This window comes from Sciurus vulgaris (genome assembly GCF_902686455.1).
Source record: "Sciurus vulgaris genome assembly, chromosome: 16".
Taxonomy (NCBI): domain Eukaryota; kingdom Metazoa; phylum Chordata; class Mammalia; order Rodentia; family Sciuridae; genus Sciurus; species Sciurus vulgaris.
The window spans coordinates 57989157-58011344 of NC_136477.1; the positions used below are offsets into that span (position 1 = coordinate 57989157).

The 22188-nt window shown below is 42.3% G+C and overlaps 1 protein-coding gene across 9 annotated transcripts in view; it reads right to left on the minus strand.

Moving 5' to 3' along the window:
• CADPS (calcium dependent secretion activator) overlaps positions 1–22188 on the minus strand; it is a 483924-nt gene that overhangs the window by 348387 nt on the left and 113349 nt on the right. For all 9 annotated transcript variants that reach the window (XM_079114383.1, XM_079114382.1, XM_079114375.1 and 6 more), the window contains exon 3: positions 13637–13969. In XM_079114383.1, coding sequence (XP_078970509.1) covers positions 13637–13969 — 333 coding nt within the window. The remainder of the gene's footprint in view (positions 1–13636; positions 13970–22188) is intronic.

Here is a 22188-nt window from a genome sequence, read left to right on the forward strand (position 1 = left end):
AGGACTTCACTTCTTTCTAGTTTATTCCTTGTGATACACTGCATTCCTAGACAATTGCAGAAATCCAAGGACCAGGGCAAACAATTCTGTTTGCAAAGTACAGACTTACTAAGCTTTAAAAATCCAGCTAAGTAAGCTAGTCACACAAGTTTCCACAGATCTTGCTTGTGTCTTTTATTCTATCAGATCTTGTCGGCCTCTCACTCATCAGCCTTCAATGAGCTTTCCTCCTCCTTGGGATAAATCCCAGCTCCTAACCAAGTCCGGTGATCTGTCCTCGGTCCATCCTTCTGAACGTAGTTCTTAGCAGGTTCTGCTTGTCTCTGTGCTGCAACCATGGCAACCTACTTATATGGGCCAGTGTCCTTTAAACCAACCTCATTGTCTTCTTCTATCAAAGCCACTTCCCACAGTTTCTTTATCCATTCATCCGTTGAAGGGCATCTAGGTTGGTTCTATTTAGGTATTGTAAGTTGAGCTGCTATAAACACTGATGTGGCTGTGTCACTGTAGTATGCTGATTTTAAGTCCTTTGGGTATAAACTGAGAAGTGGGATAGCTGGGACAAGTGGTGGGTTCATTCCAGGTTTTTTGAGGAATCTCCACACTGCTTTCCAGAGTGGTTGCACTAATTTGCAACCCCACCAGCAATGTGTACCTTTTTCTCCACATCCTCACCAACACCTATTGCTGCTGTATTCTTGATAATACCCGTTCTAATTGGGGTGAGATGAGATCTTAGGATAGTTTTAATTTGCATTGCTCTTGTTACTAGAGATACTGTGGGATCTATACACAATGGAATATTATTCAGCTATAAAGAAGAATAAAATTATGGCATTTGCAGGTAAATGGATGGAGCTGGACAATATCAGGCTAAATGAAATAAGCCAGTCCCCCAAAAAACCAAACTGAATGTTTTCTCTGATAAGTGGATGATGATACATAATGGGGGAGGAGGGGAAGAATGGAGGAAGGATGGATTGTGTAGAGGAAAATGAGGGGTGGGAGGGGATGGGGGAAGGAAAGATAATGGAATGAGAAAACATTAGGACCCCATGTACATGCTACACAAAAGGTGTGATTCTATTTTGTGTACAACCCGAGAAATGAAAAGTTGTACCCCATTTGTGTACAATGAATCAAATAATAATAATAATAATAAGCCACTTCCCTTTCCCTCATGTCTTGAATTGCTTCCCTCACTTCTGTTGGGCCTGAGCTTAGGAGCCGCTGTCTCCCAAAGAGACTTCTCTTTTCCATCCACGTTATCTAAACTATCACGGCTATCCTCTGCCCCTCTCGCATTGCTGTGTTTTCTTTACAGCCCTAATCTCTCTTGATAGGACTTGGTATATTTGTTTATGCTCTTGCTTGTTTCACCCATTAAGCTTCAGCTTCAGGAGAGCGGAGATCTTGCTGTCACATCTGCTGCTGGATCCCCGGTTCCCAGGACACTGCCTGGCATATGATAGACTCAGTTCATATTGAATAATGCATGATTGAGTGCTGTTTTATCACAAAGGGTGCATACAGCTGTATACACCTAATTTCCTCCTCGCTTCTCCTTTCTTTTTTTTTTCTGCTTTCATTGTAACCGAGACAATACTTTGAGTCAGAAGAGCAATGCCTGCCCCTCTCACAGTGACATACTGAAGTGGCTAATGCTTCTCAGTGACAAACAGATTAGGGAGAAAATATGTTCTTTTCTCTGAAAGTCTTTTGAAACCATGAGAACAAGCTGATGATTGTTCAAACTGACTATTTAAAACAATATTGGATTTATTTTTTTCTACAATTCCTAATAGTTTCCTAAGAACAAAAATAGTTTCCTATTTAAAAATTTTGGTTCTCTTTTCATTAACAGACAGCAATGAACTTTAAACCCTAAATCTTTGTTACAGTGTTGTTTCTTTCTTATCTTTAGTTTGTTTGTTTGTTTTCCCCTAGGTTATCAGTAAAAATAGTTCCCTGCTGGGCATACAGGCGCATGTCTATAATCCCAGAGGCTGGGGAGGCTGAGGCAGGAGGATTGCAAGTTCAAAGCCAGCCTCAGCAAGTTAGTGAGGCCCTAAGCAACTCAGTGAGACCTTCTAAACAAAACAGGTATATAAAAAAGGGCTGGGGATATGGCTCAGTGGTAAAGCACCTTTAGGTTCAATCCCTGGTACCAAAAAAAATTATATATAAATTGGTAAAATAAATTGAATATGTTTAGTTGACTCCCTGTATCCACAAGTTCAAAAGCTGAGGACTCAACCAACTATGGATTAAAATATTAGAGGAAAAATAGTATCTGTGCTGAACATATACCGACTTTTTTTTCTTATCATTATTCCCTAAACAATACAGTATAATGACTCCTCACGTAGCATTCACATTGTGTATGGTATAAGTAATCCAGAGATGATTTAAAGCATGTGGAGATGTGCCAATTATCTGCAAATACTGTGCTATTTTTTACAAGGAACTGGAGCACCTTGGATTTTGGTATTCACAGAGGCCCTTGGAACCCATCCCCTGCTAACAACAGTACTGGCTTTAAACGACTGTGTAATAGGGCAGTCAAAAACCATCATGGGACTGGGGTAGATTCAGCAGTGACTGTGACCCTGCACTCTGATGGTAGCCCTACCATGGGCATTCTGAACCTGATGGAGTCTGCTGCGCCTCCTCTTGCACCTTAGCTGACTTTGTGGGTCCCTATGCTGGTGGAATACACCAGGAGCAATGGTGCAATTGTTTTGCATGGATTCTTCTAGAACCTTTGCACTCTTCTGTCTGCGTACTTAGAACACTGTTGGGTGGCCGCATCAGCATTGCTGAATTTATCCCACTTCAGTCTGTAGTGATCTGATCCCCAAGCAGAACACAGCTTCCTACCAAACCTGGAGCTGACAGAAAACACATGAGTGAGCCCTGCCCAGACCTGAAGAGCCATTTGGTTCATTTGTCACCTCATGAGCAATAACAAATGCTTCTTGTTTTAGCCTAGTGAGTTTGAGGTAGTTCATTATCAAGAAACAACAAGCCAATACACATAGTCATAACAGTCCAAAATACACACCCCTTATAAAGGCAAGGGCCTTGCAGGTTTCTAATGATCTCTTAAGTTTCCTTGGAAACTTAAATTATCCCTAAGAATATGGATTTCAGACTCCCTGATCTCAAATCTATTGAGATTTCACACTTACTCTCAGACAAGGAAGAACATCATTGAACTTGAGTTTTCAAATGTTGGCCTCGACCAACCTACTTTCTCCTTCCTTCCAGTTTCACAAAAGGAGGCTTTTAAAGTTAATATTGAACAGCACTGCTGCCAGGAAGCAAGCGGACCAGCACAGTCCAGAGAAGCAGACAATTCAGGCTGAATGCAGAGAACGGGAGGCAAAGGAAGAGATTTTGGATTAGAATAGTTGCCATAGTAAAGATACCATTATGATTGCATCTGTATCTTACTAGTCATCTGCTATTCAAAATGTGTACTTGTTGTATGTATCAGTCAGCTAGTGCCACAATAATGCTGGATAACAAACCACCCTCAAACTCTGACTAACACTAACTCATGCTTGTTATCATGCTCAGGGTTCTATGACTTAGCCGTGTTTCTGCTGATCTAGACTGAGCATGGCTGAAGGTTTTAGCATGGTAGGACCTTCTTCCCAGTCTGCACATTCAGTTAGGTTTGTTCCATGTGTATCATACTGAGACCCAGGTGAGAGGGGTAACAAATGCCTGTGGCCTGATCTTCTCTTGCAAGATCACCAAAGTGAGGTGGCAGCAAGACTACGGGTACCCACATTTGTCAAGCACTCTGCTCTCTGACTGCTGACAACCCTTTGACAAAGCAAATGCCATAGAGAGGCTCTAAGTCAAGAGGTGAAGAAGTCCACCAAATGCTCCAAAGGCCCTGGCTGCCGGTTCAACTTTAATTCTTTAATTCAGAGGACTGAAGAATTGAGACCAATTATTTAATCACCACTTATATTCAAGAAAAAATTTATTTTCTGCTCTAGTCCATCACTGGGCACAAAGGACTGCAGACTTCTCATAGAATCTCTCTTTAGTGCAAACTGTCTTCTCATCATTTAACCCCAATTTAACTAGTGCCTCTGTGGAGCAGCCAATGACCCATCAAACCTTGCCATTTTATGAGCTCTCTGAAGCCCTCCAGCTGCTGAATCTTACCTATGCTTTCACCTCCACCACTTCTGTTAACATTGCCACTAACTACCATGGCCGACCCAAACTACCATTTACTGAGTTGCTATCAAGTGGCAGGATCTTTATATACCTCACTTCTACCTGGTAGTTATTAATAACTATTTTATGGAGAAGCTAATTGATAAATGTTACCTATATAAGAAATTGCTGAGTCTAGAGTCACACAGCCACTGTGGATTCTAATCATCTATTTTTTCCCATATCGACTCTGTATTCTGGGTAATTGTGCTTACATGTGAGTTTGTTCTTTCAACAACATTGTCCACCTCTTGAAGACAAGAGCCCTGTGTTTGGTTTTCACATTTTCCCCTGGCACATTTGGATTATTTGATTTCAACAACCCACACCAGAGAACCAGTCCAACCCTGGTTGGTCCAATCATTACTTATCAGAATGGAATTTTCCCAGGAATTCCCAAGGAATTCAATGAATGGATGCCAGCTAATAATAACTAGCACTGTTTACCTTATAAGGCGGGTATTATTCCCATTTTACATGTGCAGAAAATGAGGCTTGGTGAGGTTAGCTGACTGACTCATGCTCACACACTAAGCAGCAGAGCTAGAATATAAGCCAAAAGCTCTGTAACTCCAGTTATTTTATTGAGTCCTTAATCTTTATTTTATTTTAAATTAATGCCTAACAATTATACATAATCAAGGGATACAGTATGATATTTAAATACATGTACACGATATGTACTGATCAAATCTGGGCAATCGTCATTTCCACCTCCTCTTCTTATGGTTTAGAGAGGAGGAGCCCCTAAAAGCCCATGTGTGAGACGATGCTGGAATGTTCAGAGGTGAAACGATCAGCTCATGAGAGCAGCAGCCAAATGAGTGGATTCTCCGTTTGATGCACTAATAATCTGAATAGGTTAATGGGTAATAATTTGAATGGTAACTATAGGTAGGTAGGATGTGGCTGGAGGAGGTAGGTCACTGGGGACATGTCAAATTATACCTACCTAGCTCCTTGCACTCAGCTCTCTCTGCTTCCTGGCTGTCACAAACTGAGCAGATTTCTCTGCTACCTCCTTCTGCCATGATGTTTTACTTCCTCTTGGGCCCAGAGCAATGGATTCAGTCAACCATGGACTGAACCTGTGAAATCATGAGCCAAGTTAAACTTTTTTAAGTTGTTCTTTTCAGGTCTTTTGGTCATAAAAATGAAAAGCTGACTCACACATCTTTTCATTGGTTTACGTTGGAGTCTCTTTATAATCACTGATGTTTCATGTTTAATGTTTGCACAATTCTGGTATTAAATCATAACTATTTTGAAGTCTTCATATATCTAGAGATCACCTAGAGATCTAGAGATCAGCTCTTGGTAAATCCCCAAACATGGGCCAAGTCTTGGCTCAAGTGGCAATAATAAAAAATGATACTGATAGCTTATATATTTAAAAATGTATATATGCCAAGCTTGATACTAATTTATTCATTACTTTATCACAGCATCATAATGAAGGCAGCAAGGCACATTCTGTTTTTATCTCCACTTTATGTACAAGCACACTGATGCTTATCCTAGATTAATGATGGTAGGGAGCACAGCCCATAACGAGTCTAAAATAATAAAAAGCTAACAAAACATACTTGGCTTCTGTGTTGCACAATGACTCCATCTTCAATTCCAAGATTATAAATAAAACCATCCCTTTCTTCCTCTCACAGACTGCATGGGCTAAGTTTTATGTTAAAACTTTTTTGGGGTTGAAAAGATAAAATCTTTTATTTATAGAGTAACTTTTTGGAAAATGAATAATTTTTGCTATTATGTGATAATTATTTAGTTCAGGGGTTGACAAATGGCAGTATGTGGGTCAAATCTGCTAAATGCCTGTTTTCATAAAGTTTTATGGGAACAAAACCATGTCCATATGTTTTTATATTGTTTATGGTTGCTTTTGTTTTGTTTTGTTATAACAACAGGTTAAGTTGTTGGTACAAAGACTACAGAGCCTACAAAGCTGAAAACATTTACTAACCCCTGGTTTAATTCTTCATTTAAAAACTTCATAGTTTCAATTTTCTTGTATGCTTTTCTAGGTATTTTTCCTCTGAAGAGCAATTGCATTTTTTTTTTTTTTTCATTTTTGGTACCGAGGATTGAAGTCAGGAGCACTTAACCACTGATCCACATCCCCATCCTTCATATTCAGGGTCTCACTGAATTGCTTAGTGCCTCACCATTGCTGAGACTGGCTTTGAACTTGCAATCCTCCTGCCTCAGCCTCCGGAGCCATTGGGATTACAGGCTTTTTAATTTCTGAGGTCACTGGGCCCAGCTACAAGTATATTGTGAAACACAAAGTAGCCATTTTATTTAGGTCATTCATTTACATGATTGTGTGTACGTGTGTGTGTGTGTGTATGTGGTACTAGACGTATTGCCTGGCACACAGTAAATGCTTAATATTGGATGTGTTATTATGGTTCATGCTGAAGGTCAGAACATAGCTCATATGACCTCCACTGACTGAATCTGCCACAAAAGGAAGAAAAATAATGCATTTTACTCATATGTTCAGGAAGAATTGAAGCAAAAAGGGAAACAAAATTAAACCAGTCTACTACACTGTATTTCCCAACCTTCTGCTCCTTCTAGGTCTCAGTTATTAAAAAGCAGACGGCTTTCTCACTGGAAGAAGGAGGATATTTAAGTCACCACCATGGGGAGTCCGGGCTGGCGAAACATGTCAGAAGGCGGTGAAATATATCTATTTGCAAGGTTGCGCTAGATGACTTATAATAGCTTTCATGTGGCAAAAGGTGGACAAGGAGAAAATACTCTTTCTGAAATGTCTTTTTCGAAAAGGACACTTCTTTAACACTTCTGATTACGATTCTGAGCTTCCATACGTATGAAAGCATTTTGAATAAACAAGCATATTTATGATTCCATTTTTGGCAACAAAGGGAAGGGAAGAGATCAAATTGCTGAAATGAGTATAGCAGTTTTGAAGACTGCAGCGAAAATGCCCAATTCCCTGCTCCTCGGATGCAGGATACCCACTGTCTTTCAATTTCAGTTCTCAGTTGCTGTTCGTCTCTCAGTAACAGAGGGCACAATCAGAAACATCTCACTATGTTTCTAGTAACCACTGATAGAGAGCTAGGAAAAAAAATCACAATGGGATCATCAGAAAATTAATGCTCTGGGAAATTAAATATAGCTGTCAGGCCCTATGCTCCCTACATCATCCATGACTTCAGTTTTGTCTCTACTAATTGAACAGGTCACGTCCCTGTGGTATACGCAATTTGATCTCTTTTTACACTCGAAGAATGCTGAAATTAGTACATCTGGCATGCCAAGTTATTCAAAACTGGAAGTCCATCAAATAGTTAAGAACTCCTAAAGGTGGTGCATGACTTTGCAAAGACAAGATTGAATTTCTGTCCCCTTTTGGTCAAGCATATGATGAAAGGGACAAGTTAAGTGTAACCAGAGGGAAAGTTTATCCCCAGAAGAACAGTGTGACCCTCAGGTGATATCCACATTATAAAATAGGAGTGACTGGCAGGTGGATTGAGGTCACAGACTGACAGGCCTGTTCCACTGTTACACTTTGCATTACTGGGGGAAAAAAATGACCAAAGACACATCTTTGTGCATTGTGGGCATTTAATTCTAGGAGGTCACAAATGGTTGGGCCTCTGTACTTACAGGCTTAGTAAATATTTAATTGGGCATCTATTTTGTGACAGCCATTGTACTGAGTGCTGGTCAATATAGTGGTGAATACAATAGACATGGTTCTTGCACTTAAAGAAATAGTTTTGCATGTACAAATACTCCACCACGAAGCTCATTATCCTATCTCATTAATATGCATGGACAAAATAAGAAAGGAAAAAAATAGACTAGAGATAGAGATCAACAGTAAGGAAGTAAGTAATTTCAGATTGTGTCAAGTGCTATCATAGTAATAAACAGGGATCTGTTTCAGAAAAGCAAACAAACAAAAAAGAATGATAAGGAGTTTCCCTAAAACGTTCACATTTAAATTGATACTGGAAGGAACAAGTCACCTGGGCACCTGTGACAGACAACCTTAGCATGACCACCAGTGAGTTATGCCCTAGTGTGGCCCCTCCCTTGAGTATGGGCAGAACTTACAACCTGATTCCAGTCAACAGTACATGATAAGAATGAACACAAGATTTTGCAGATGTAAAGTTCTTAGTCACTTGAATTTAAATGAATCTACAGGGAGATTATCCTAGTGGCCTGACTTCACCAGGTGATCCTGTTAAGATTCAGTTGGGAAATCAAAGATCTAAACAAGCAGTCTGTCTCATGGGTAGAGCAAAATGGGAATGTTAGCAGTGTCAGGTGACAGGCTGTGGCTTTGCACGCTGACACATGGCAGTTGTGCTTACTGAATCTAACCATAGAGGCTTGCAGCGGCTAATGGGACCTTACAGACAACCGCAGTAGCAGAAGCAGGAAACAAAGCAACCGGGACAGACGATACCCCCTCTAGGCTTAGTGCAGGGAAAGTCCCTAAGCCATATGAGCTAAGGGTCCCAGGCTGTTGACAAGCTTGCACCCACATAGGAATGCAGAACGCAGCCTCCAACAGGATTGCACCGACTCCCTGGCCCTGATGCACCCAAACTCACTTATGTATAAAAGTAAAAGCCTGCTGTGCTCGGGGCTCAGACTTTGGGAATCATCCCTCTGGGCCATGGCGCCACTAATAAAGTGTTGCTTCCAGATCTCAGTGTCCTGAGCCTCATTTCCCACTATAGTCTCTGTTGCCAAAACTGAGTAATTCCATAGCTGCAAGACAAAGAGGGGCTAAAGAAGGAGCTCAGAGGTGGGTCACTTCCTGTAATGCTTCCATGTGAACACAGCCTCTGTAGTACCGTAATCTCAGTTGTGTGAGACCCTGAGCCCAAAACTCAGCTACGTCCCATCTGTACTTCCTATCTAGAAAAACTTGGAGGTTTAATAATGGGAGATAATAAATGGATATTCTTTATAGCCACTAAATGTGTAGTAATTCGTTATGCAGCAAAACAACAAAAATAAATATGTTGCTCCAAGCAGGACAACACATAAAAAATTCATCCAAAGGTAAGAGGCAGGCAAAGAAGAAGACAGCCAGAAGCCACACCAGGGACTTTACCCAAACAAATTAAGACATATAGTAGTCTCTGGCATACTACACACAGTACTAATATATATATATATATTTTTTTTTTTGGTGGTGCTGGGGATTGAACCCAGGGCCTTGTGCATGCGAGGCAAGCACTCTACCAACTGAGCTATATCCCCAGCCTTACACACAGTACTAACTGCACAGGAAATGCTTAAAATAGCTGTTGAATGAATGAGTAATGAAAGCATGTTTCTAAATAAGTGTTTAATATTAGATAGCCATGACCACCACCCCATTCCCAGATTTTAAAATATGTCTTCAACAGTTATTTATTGAAAGACCATCATTATACAAAGACTATATCATTGTCTTAGAGCCAAAAAAAAGTGATTTAAGAAATAGAGTTCGGCCCAAGAAGCAAATTTTCAGCCAACAGATCTTTTGGGAACTTCTGAACCAGGAAAAAAGCTACGTAGTTATATGGAGATTAAGGACTCTGTAATGAGGTATGATACCACCCAGCAATCTGGGTCACAGCTGAAAGCCTGGTAATTTGAAGTTTCTCTTTAGAGCCTAATAAAACTATCTGAAAACCTGCCAAGTGCTAATCAAGTCCAAGGAAGACAGTACTGTAATGAGATAACCACATCATCAAAGGCCACATTGATGTTGTTGATGGTTTGGAGGGAAAGGAAATGAAGTGGTAAGAAAATTAGCAGCTCTATCATGTGCTCCGTCAAGTCTTTTAGATTTATCTGAAATCTCTTAGAGATTCAGAAGGGAGAAGAACACTGTCGCATCCTAAGAGTTGTAATATGCATGTCATCTCTGCTGGCCATTGGGCCTGAGTGGTGGCCACTGAGCAGGCTGGAAGCCTCTAGCTGATGGTTCCAGGAGCTGAGTGTGATCAGTAGACCCAACCAGGAAGGGCATGTTCAAAAACAGAAATGAAGCTCAAGGGGATCACTGACTTCTATAGGTCAGGTTCGTTCACCACCCTTCAATATCAGCTAAGGGGCTTTGCTAAGGGCTTAAAAATGTGACAAGCTATGCTTGCCTCTTCATGACGTGTACCTCCAAGGTGTTTTTCAAGGGAAATGTCCATACATTTCAGAAAGAGGCAATTAAGGATAACTGGTGTCATTGAGCAGAGGAACAGGAAGTAGCAGATAGCAGGCAGAGAGTAGACACATGGCATTGAACCAACAGCAAATTTGGAGGTCACTTAAGGGGAAAGGGATGGATAGTACATCTTGGGAAGACTTTTAAATGTCACATCATCGTTGTCAATAGCCTCAGTTCTGCATTTTGTGAAGGTGGCAAGCAGCCCTGCCTTGGCCTGATTTTTCAGATGATCCAACCCATCTCAGAGATGACTTTCTATTTTTTTTTTTTTTTTGAGTTAGCTTTAGCGTACAGCTTGAATGCTCATAGAGTTCCATAATGAACTGCTTCCTCCCAAAGGTCTATGAAAAATAAAAACAACCCTGATTTCCTAATGAGTTGCCAATTATTTTACATTGGATATTATGTTGAACATGAGCGACTGGTTCTGGAAGGTTGATCCACACATTCTCAAATAAAACAGACTTAAAAAAAATTCCATGTGCAAACAGGGAGACATTTGCTAAGGTTTCTGGGTTTTATGTTTTGATAGACACAATTCACGTTCCAACAGACAACGGATGTGTAACTGATATAATCACTCTTTGATAAGTGTCATTCTTCATTTGAGATGAAAATGGCAGCTACTGGCAGGTCCCCATAAAGAGAGATCGTGGGAACTTTCCAAAGCAACAGCAGAAATGAGATTACGGCTTCCCCTCAGATGTGACATGCATAAAAGGCACACTTTATGCACATTGGAAGTGCCTAGGAATTGCTTTGTCTTGTAAGGAGGGAGGGAAGAGAGGGGGTGAGAAGAGAGGAGAGAGAAGGGGAGAGCAGAAAACACAAAAATAAGAAATAATTGAGGAGTCAGGGTGAGGATGAAAGCAATATGATGTCATTTTCTTATTCTTGCTCATGCGAGTTGACAGGGGTCTGATAGATCTGAGTGACGTCTAGGAGAAAGCAAGCCCATAAATCTCTAATTTCTGATATCTGATTATAGGATGTGAGACTCGCAGTAGGTTCCCCTGCCCATCCATATACAGGCTGCCATTGAGGGAAGAGAAGGGAGGCAAATTACACCTATGCTTTGCTGTCTGGTTGTGCAGATTTCACATAAGAGCTGCTCTGATCAACGCAGGCTATTTTGGGACACAGCAGCAGAGAACTCTGTCCCATCACCTTCTGTACATCAGGACACTGGCTACATCTCACTGACGCTGTGAGATGATCTAAGAGGACCGACTATGAAGAGCTTCTATTTTAATAGTTCTGTTTTATTTTAATGCATATTTTTTGAAAAAGAGAAAAATGAGTACTTTGAAGTTGTGATTTCACATGCATTACTTCTTAAGATACAGACAGGTTAAAAAGTGAGTTGGCAATTGGCTGAACAAAAAAATATTCAATGATCATATGCCTGACCTGTACTGCCAGCAGCTCAGGAGGCTGAGGCAGGAGGATCGCAAGTTCAAAGCCAGCCTCAGCAACTTAGTAAAGACTTAAGAAGCAACTCAGTGAGACCCTGTCTCTAAATAAAATATAAAAAGGGCTGGGGATGTGGCTTAGTGGTTAAGCGTCCGTGGGTTCAATCCAGTATACAAGAAAAAAAAAAATTCAATGACTGTGCAGGTGGTACTCAGAAATCACACAGGTAGGATGTTGACAGTCAAAAGTCTAGAAAACTATTCAGATTATTTTTTCCTTATCCCATTGTTGTGATTGTTTCTCTGCAGAGATTTTGGTACTTACTTCCATTTAAAAAATAACCTCAAGTTTAAGGCTTTTTTTGAGACACAGCACAAATGAAAATCACAAAAATCAGCCATAATACTATCCTGTTAAGATAAACACAGTCCACATTTTCATTTCTGCCCATCAGTACTTTTTCCCCAAAAAAGTGGGGCTATACCTGTATATTCTGTTTCATAGTCAGATTTTTTTTCAATTATTAGTATCAAATGAAAAATTTCTCACCTGAATGCTTTATTCTTCAACAACTCTTTTATTGGATTACATGTGTTCCCTTATATGGTTAAATCAATATTTAATTGATTATAAATGCAGACTTGTGTAGGAAAGTTAACTAGACCCCAAGGCCACAAAGCTAGCAAGGGGTCATGCTAGGATTTACCGATGTCTGTCTGACTCTGAGCAGAGAGCAACTCTTAGCTAATACCCTTAAGTGTCTTAATTTAACCTGCTGTCGGGGTTGAATTGGCCCAGGGAAATCAGAGCAAACTGTTTCCCTAAGAGTTCTTAGAAAGGAATGGGAATGGGCCCTTATTTTCCAATGTGGATTCCTGGACTCTACTCTGGCTGCAGAACAAGAATCTCTAAGGTTTATGGACTGGGAATGTGCATGTAAAAAATGCTCAAGTGAAATGCACTAAAATTTTCAAAGTAGTGCCAGGTAGATGCAATAAGTATTTGTTGAATGAATGAATATAATGGTGCGGTCATGCAGGAAATTAAGATCTAGGACAACTTGCTTCCAATCCTCCAACCAGAAAGAAGATAGACCTATTTTAGGTGGGTTCAAGCAAAGTCTCTGGTCTCTTCTTAGTCACACTTAGAAACTCATGATGTGATTGACACAGGGCTATGATTAAACTCAGATCTGTACAAGTTTTCTCTTTTTAATAATCGCTCTGGATGACCAGGTGTTACATTTTCTCAGTTGAAGAAGTACAAACTCAACTGATAAACAGCCCCTATTTCATAGGCAGAACTATCTTTTAAAAGAGTCATTGTTTTGATTTTGGACATTTTTAACACATGAAAAGCAGGTCTTACTCATCGGGACAATTTACCCCTTCCACACAATGAGCTTAATCCTAGGGACTTCCAGCAGTTCAGAAAAATTATATTTCAGTTTGTTATAAAGTCAGAAAAAAAATCTGCATGCTCATCCATAAGAATGGGGTCCTAATTAGAAGAAGATATACTCCATGCTTGTAAAATTATTTCAAAATGGATTATACTGCAATGCATTAACTAAAAAGAACCAATAAAAAATAAAACATATTAAGTGGTTAATAAAAAAAAATCTATGAATATAATCTAGTCTCTATTATATACGATGTTAAATTTTAATGTTTTCTTCTCAGGAAGGAGCCCATGAAAGTCATAACATAGCTCTGCTTACCCAGTGGCTCTGGGCCCAGGTGAAAGACATCTTACCTGACAGGCATTGTACAGGAGCTGATGTTCGAACTTCTTGATCCCGAGAATGTTCTGGAACATCTCATAGAGTTGCTCCTTGCTCAGAATCAGCTCCGAGGCTGCGCTAGCCGTCATCCGGGCCTGCTGTTTCCTGGGGTCCTCTTCCCCACGGTAGATGGCATCAAACTTGGCCATCCAGGAGCTCAGCACGGTCTCCTTGCTGAGGCCGTCAATCTCGGGCAGGCTCCGCACCCTCTTCTCGATGTGCTTCTTGAAGACCTCCCGGGAGTCATTGGCCGAGCAGCCCCCACTCTGCACCATGCGGGCCACACGGTCACTCTTCAGGAACACCTGAGTAAGAAGAGGGCCAGGGAAGAGAGAGTATGAACAATGGAGGTGCACGTGGGACCCACTCTCAAGTTACCCCGAAAGGCAGCAGTGTGTCACATCCAGCCCCACCACCTCTTCACTGTGCGAACTCAGTGGAACCACACTTTGCATCTATGTCCATATTGCAAAACGGGAGTAACAATAGTACAGTAGTCTCCCCTTACATGAAGGGGGTATCTTTTTGTGGGGGGAGTACCAGGGATTAAACTCAGGGGCACTCGACCACTGAGCCACATCTCCAGCCCTATTTTATATTTTATTTAGAGACAGAGTCTCATTGAGATGCTTAGCAACTCACTTTTGTTGAGGCTGGCTTCGAACTCATGATCCTCCTGCCTCAGCCTCCAGAGCTGCTGGGATTACAGGCGTGGGTCACTGTGCACAACTGAAGCAGTTATCTTTCAAGGACCCAGTAGATGCCTAAGTCAGGAATAGTACTAAATCTTATGTATACCATGCTTTTTTCCCCTTTTTTTCCTACATACCTATGATAAAACTTCATTTATACCTCAGACCCAGTGAGAGATTAGCAATAATACCAACACACTAGAACAATGATAACAATGCATTGTAATAAAAGTTATTTAAAACTTACAAGTTGCTCATTTCTGGAATATTCTATTTCATATTTTCAGATTGCACTTGACTCCAGGTACATGCAATGTTAGAAAGCAAAGCCCCAGATAAGGAGAGGAGGACAGTGCTTCCCAGGTGTTGCAAGGATTGAATGAGATGATCTGACAAGATGCAGCAGGTTGTATATTACTCTCTGCTCAGACGGCCTAGGTCCTGTCTCTGCTCCTTAGTGCCAGCGTGAATTTTGGTAAGTTAACCTCTTAGCACTTCAGTGTTCTTAACTATAAATTGGGGGTAATGGTACCCATGTAGGTATTTTAAAATGAGGATTAAATGAAGTGCACTTAAGACAGTGCCTGGCTCACTAAACGCCATGTGAGTTGCTGTTATTGTCATTATATGTAAAGTAGCTGGCATGATGTGTGACATGGCACTCCTGAGCCAGTGTCTGTACCTCATTTTATTCCCTCAATGATGCTCATCGTAAGTGGAATTAAATAAGTATTAGATGATCATAAGTTTAATTTTGTATTACCTTCCTGAATGTAATTTCCACACAGGCAAGGTCTAGGTCCCTTTTTTTTCCTATTTATTTTTATTGGTACTGGAGATTAAACCCAGGAGCACTCTACCACTGAGCCATATTCCCAGCTCCCACCTGCCCCACTTTTTGGTACCAGGGATCGAACCCAGGGGTACTTAACCATTGAGCCACATCCCCAGCCCTTTTTTATTTTTTATTTTGCTTAGGGTCTCATTAAGTGGCTGAGACTGGCTTTGAACTTGCAGTCCTTCTGCCTCAGCCTCCCAAGTCACTGGGATTACAGGTAGGAGCCACCATACCCGGGAACTGTGTGTCCTTGTTCCCCAGGATATCTATTTCCTCTAGTACAGAACCTGGCACTTAGTAAATTAGCAATGAACCATGGTGTTCTGTTCTGTCTGCTTTGTAGGTAGAAAAACCAAGAGGGGAAGGGAAGCATTCTTGGTCACTAAAACCATCTGATGACCAACATCTGGTCTTTTTGCTGCAACCCGATTCCTTCCTTCTGGGGCGCTCTGACCCAGTGGGAATTGTCCCCACCTGGAGAACCCTTAGTAGTTTGGCTGGGGTGCCTGAGTTCTGGCCCCATGCCACCTATTAAGAGCATTTTGCTTCTGCTCCACCGTCCACCACTCCAAACTGACAAAAGCTACATGGTTCTGGGATGTAGCGCAGAACCATGTGGGGAAGCTGCTGCTCGTGTTCAGAGAGAGAACAATGGGCACCTTTGAGCTGCGTCCTGGTCACACTTCAGACCCACGTCAGTTAGCCCACTCCTCAGTTTATACCCAAAGGACTTAAAATCAGCGTACTACAGTGACACAGCCACATCAGTGTTTAGAACATAAAGACCCCTCGAGAGGCAGAGCCAAGGTCTGTTCCAATGTGAGACTGGAGGAAATGCCCTTGCTGCCCAGGAGGTGGTGTTGCCTGGGGGGCTTGGTGGGCACCACGCTGCCTCCTGCTTCCTCGCAAGGCTTTCTTTGGGTAGAGAGAGGTCACAAAGGTGGCTTCTGTTTATTGTTGACTTAGCGAAGTTAGTTAGTTTAAAAAGGAGGGCTGAGGCCTCATTTAACAGCATAAAGACAGTGGCCAGCTCCCCTTCCCTGGACACTGGTACTCGGTTGAGACCTTGGAGGTCCTTTGAAAATCAATTATGGAGGAAAATTTCCAAATGAGTCCTCCGGCCTTAGGAGCCTTAATGGACTAAATGATTCACCTGAAAAATCTGTAATGTTACATGCAGATGGTTTCTCCATCTAAGCCATTGTGAGCCTCAGCTACAGGCCTAGATCTCAAAGACCACCACAGTTTTGAGGCACCTAAAGAAGTCTCTGGAAAGGCCATATATTGGTGTGGCAGGGACTGCAAACCACGGTCCCATGCCAGTTCTGCCACTAGCTTGCCAGGTAAGGCAGTTATCAGGGCTATTAGCCTATAATTTAAGGGCACTGCTGGTGGGACTGCAAATTGGTGCAACCACTCTGGAAAGCAGTATGGAGATGCCTTAGAAAACTTGGAATGGACCCACCATTTGACCCAGCTATCCCACTCCTCAGCTTATACCTAAAGGACTTCAAATCAGCATACTACAGTGAAGCAGCCACATCAATGTTTATAGCAGCTCAATTCACAGTAGCCAAGCTGTGGAATCAACCTAGGTGCCCTTCAACAGATGAAAGGACAAAGAAAATTGGTATATATATACCAATTTTATATATTATATATATATATATATATATATGATGGAATATTACTCAGCCTTAAAGAAGAATGAAATGATGGCATTTGCCAGTAAATGGATCGAGCTAGAGAATATCATGCTAAGCGAAATAAGCCAATCCCAAAGAACCAAAGGTCAAAAATTTTCTCTGATAAGCGGGTGCTGATCCATAATGGGGAGGCTAGGGAAGAATGGAGGAACTTTGGATTGGGCAGAAAGAAGTGAGGGGAGGGGTGTGGAGGTGGAAAAACGGTAGAATGAGATGCACATTATTACCCTATGTACACGTATGATTGCACAACCAGTGTGACTCTGTACCATGTACAGCCAGAGGAATGAGAAGTTGTGCTCCATTTGTGTACAATGAGTCAAAATGCATTCTGCTGTCATGTATAACTAATTAGAGCAAATTTTTTAAAATGTCAGTTTTCAACCATTTATTGCTAATCCATAAAGCGGGGGAGTGGGGGCACTGGGAAGCCATTGAGGGTTTCAAGCGGGGACATGACCCAGGACTGGAAGGGGCAAAGGGAATAGGCAGGGAGGCCAGTTGAGAGGTACTTTGTGGAAAGGCAGGTATGCAATAATGGAGACACAAAGGGCTAATTCTTTGAGGTCAGCTCCAATCAATATCGGAGGTGATTTGCAGTCAGTCAATGGCAAAACCACACCCTGCTACCTGCCTTGTCCACACAGTGTCCCACAAACCTGGGCCAGCCTGGTTGTCAGTTTTCTTCACCACATAGGTTTTCCTCAAAGCCGTGCCCTAGCTGCCATCGGTTTTGTGGGTGTCTGGTAGAGGTCTGAACCCCCAGCTAGACTGTAGCTAGACTGCAAGCTCAGGAAGGCAAGGTCATAGTGTTTTTATCTGATCGCCTCTTCTTAGTAGCACCAGCACACAGCTGGCTTTCAGTGTTTGTTGAAGGAGTGCGTGAATGCTAAGAACAAAGCCGACTTCTCTGGCAGAGACCTCACTGCGAGTTTGGGTGGGGCAAGAGGGTAAAGAGGAAACCCTAACCCTAAACCTAACCCATGCAGAGTATATGGGCCCTCTTTTTTTTTTTTTTTTTTTGTACTGGGGATTGAACCCAGGGATGCTTAACCACAGAGCCACATCCCCAGCCCTTTTCTGATATTTTATTTAGAGTCAGGGTCTCACTGAGTTGCTGAGGGTCTCACTAAGTTGCTGAGGCTGGCTTTGAACTCACGATCCTCCTGCCTCAGCCTCCCGAGCCACATGCATCACCATGCCTGGCTATATGGGTCTTTCCAAACAGGTTTGTTAGACTAGATTTTTCCCAGGGGCCTGACACAAGGAGTCAAGACAGAAGGATGTTCACACTCTGGTCCCTGCTGGGAGACCCCTGAATCCCACACCCCCTGCTTCCCAGCCACTTCCTTTGTACAGAGTACAACTGGTACATATTTGCTGACCCACTAGTGGTGTCCTTGGTCGTCACTTAACCTCTGTCAACCTCATTCTCCTTCTCGGTCACTTGAGGCTAATCCACCCCTTCTTCTTTGACAAGGATCAAACTGAGAGGACTTTGAAAAGCGGAAGGATCTACCTGTCCAGAGGAGAGAGATGACTTCCAGGACCCAGAAAGGGGCAGTGAGCTCTGTCAAGAGGATGGACAAAGGAAGCCGCCGCTGAGGGGACAAGGGAAGATGAAGTGCCAAAAGGAGGCCAGACAGCCTCGGGGAGAAAAGGTGACAGCAGGAAATTAATTTCCCAGGCACATCATCTGTCTTGGCTTCTGCATCCATCAAAAAGCAAGCGGGCCGGGGCTGGGCTCCTCTCCTAGCCAACACACTAAGTACGGACGTGCTTGTGTGTCTAAAACAACCATCAGAACCCATTTGTGCTGGGAGCTCTGTCTGCATTCCTGTCCTTCCTTTGCGGATGGGTGCGTTAGTGGCTGTTGCAGGAGACTTTGACCTCAGGAGCCGTTCTGGGTAGCCCATCCGTAACTCCTCTCCACTCTTCTGCCAACTTCCAGACAGGTTGTAATGAGAGATGGAAGATAAAGAAAGATGGAGTCGCCAAGGGCAGTCAATCCGGAAGCTTGTCCCCTGTATCAGCCCTTCCCTCCACCCCTCGGCCTAGCAACCAAAGCTGTTTAAGAGACACGCTAACATACCTGCTCTGAGTGGCTGTATGTTATAGGGTGAGGCTGGTCCAACTCCCACCTACTTGCTGAGAAGCCATGACAGAGTCTTTCCTGCTTTGAACACGTGTATCATTCCAACACGAATAAGAAAGAGTAAATGAGATGAAGAAAACCCCACACACCGGCAAGGAAGACCTGGTTGCCGCTCATTAAGGTCACGTGAATAATGGCGGGAGTAGACATTGTGTCGAGGGGCAGGACTCTGGGATCACACCCCACGGGTTCAAATCTGGGCTCTTCTGCTTACTAACTTTGTCACCTGAGCAACGTAATCGTCCTGAGTTTAATTTGCCTCCGCTTTAAAATGGAGATCGCATGCTGGGCGTCGTGGTGGTGCACACCTGCAATCCCAGTGGCTCAGGAGGCTGAGGCAGGAGGATCTCAAGCTTGAGGCCAGCCTCAGCAACTTAGCAAAACCCTATGTCAAAATGAAAACATGATTAAAAAGGGTTGGGGATGTGGCTCAGTGGTTATGCGCCCCTGGGCTCAATCCTAGTACCTAAATAAATAAATAAATAAAGGAAGTAAAATGAGGATCAAAACAAACTTTGACTAGGATTTTGATAAGCATCCAATGAGATCATACCCCCATTTCATTAGCACGTTGTCCTCTACAGGGTCAGAATGCATTAAAAGTTACAGTTACTTTAATAGACTATCGTAAGGCCATGAAAATTATGTGTGTGTGTGTGTGTGTGTGTGGTGTGTGTGGTGTGTATAATTTATTTCACTAGCATCTAAACTTACCTAAGATATGCTGTTAAGCCAGAGCGCTTTAGGATGAGGTTGGGCATAAGCGTATGATCCTGGATGGAGAACCATAGCTATAAGACATTGGACTAATGATAATAGGTAATATGTTTGACTTTTGTGCAGCTAGGAAGGAGGCTGAAAAGAACTGCTCTAGATAAGAGATATGAGTCCTAACATTTTGTCATGATGTCCCACTTTACAATGGGAGTCTGATAGTTATCTGTATGCAAAAATACCTGGAAACATATATACAAAAAAACTTAAAAGTGGTTGTCTAGGATGGTGGAATTAGAGGTATTTTTAACCATCTAAATTCTGAGATTTCTCCCCCCTCCCATATTGTCTGGTTATTTTATAACTGGAATCCCTTACTTTGGTTGTCTTTTGAAACACCACTCTCTAAATGAAAAAAAAAAAAAAAAAAAAAAACAAAAACAAGATTATACCTTCTTTGAGGGTAGGTGCATGTTAATTTCTAAAATAAAATGCACTTTCTACTCTTAATCCCTTATGTCACATGATCCCATTTATGGGATACCCAAAAACTTAAATTGAGCAAAATACATACCACTTACGGTAACTTTGAAATAGATCTTTTTAAAAAATATTTTTTAGATGTTGACAGACCTTTATTTTATTCATTTATTTATATGTGGTGCTGAGAATCAAACCCAGTGCTTCACCCGGTGCTAGGCAAGTGCTCTGCCACTGAGCCACAACCCCAGCCCCTAGATCTTTGTTTTTAGAGGTCCTTTCTTTTGAGAAAATTAAGAGGTGAATGATTAGCAATACTATTCATTAACAGCAATGATGTCACTGATGATATCAATGATCATAAATTATATAATAAACTCCAGATTGTGATTTCCAGCCTATATTCATGCACCTGTGTCAATGTCACTGAAATGCTTGCAGAATGGAGAACTTGAGACCTAATGGGTGGAAGATACTCCCCACCAAAATGTAAAGGATCCTGGGTCAGATTTCAGAAGCAGACCTGGGGCCACGACCATGCGGTAGGTGGAAAGAGACTACAAGAAAAAGCATCACCCTTCCTCCTTCCAGACCTTCTCCCTGTCTCCCTTGCACCTCCCTTGCCCTTCCTTGCCCAGGTCCCCAAAACCAAGCAGTGGACTGATTAACTTCCATTTCTCTTCTATTATTTCTAGGCAGCACATGCACAGAAATACATGCAACTGCATTACATGGAACACATGGGCACCACGCCACCTTTGTCCCTTTCTAACCTTAATACATTGATAATGTAATTTTCCAGGACATGCACAGTATATGTGGGTATGTGTATATGTACACATTTACACATACATATATGCACACTGAGAGCTTAATGTGGCGTGAAGCTTCCTCTTTCTTGTACCTGTCAGGTTTGCAAGCCAAAGGTAATGGTAGACGCTGTCTCAAGAGAGCTCATTGTTGCCAGGTGCGGTGGCGCACGCCTGTAATCCCAGCGGCTTCAGAGGCTGAGGCAAAGGGATTGCAAGTTCAAAGCCAGTCTCAGCAACTTAGTGAGGCACTTAGCAACTCAGCCAGATCCTGCTCGTCTCTAAATATTACAATAGGACTGGGGATGTGGCTCAGTGGTTAAGCTCTCCTGGGTTCAATCCCTGGTACCCAAACAAACAGACAAACAAAAAACAAAACAAGAAGACAAAATAAGAGAGGTCATTGTACAAAAGTTAGTATTTCTTTTTCCTTGGTAAAAATGGGCGAAACCTCTGTGCAGCCTAAGCGTGGTTACAAGGTTACCGGGCATGTAACTACCCACTGTTATGTTAAGCACCCCTGACCCCAAGCTGGGGATAAGTTTCAAAGAATTTCCAGACTAGGGTCCAGAGAGTTTTAGGCATTATCCCCTCTGAACCAGGGCTGCTTAAATAAACTTGCTTCCTGATAGTTCTTCCGGTGTCCAGTCACCCCACGAACATGAAGAGTGGTGAAGGCATATTTTGAGTCTGTAGATATTGACAGATTCCTGTTGCCAGTTGGAGTGCTTGGGGCAGTGATAAGTTCTGCTTTTTTTTTTTTTTTTTTTTAACCAGGGATTGAATTCAGCTTAACCACTGAGCCACATCCCCAGCCCTTTTTTGTATTTTATTTAGAGACAGGGTCTCTCTGAGTTGCTTAGGGCCTCGCTAAGTTGCTGAGACTGGCTTTGAACTCTCAATCCTCCTGCCTCAGCCTCCAGAGCCACTGGAATTACAGGCGTGCGCCAGTGCACCTGGCCAAGATGTTTATATTAAGATCTGAGAGCCTGGATCATCTCAGGACTGTGGACATGGGGACAGGATGGAGTTGCTGAGCAAGATTTCAGAGCATCCACTCCAGCCCTCAGCCCTCAGGGCCATAAACAAAGGGATTAAAGGCTTATTCTGCTGCCCTGCTTAATCCACTC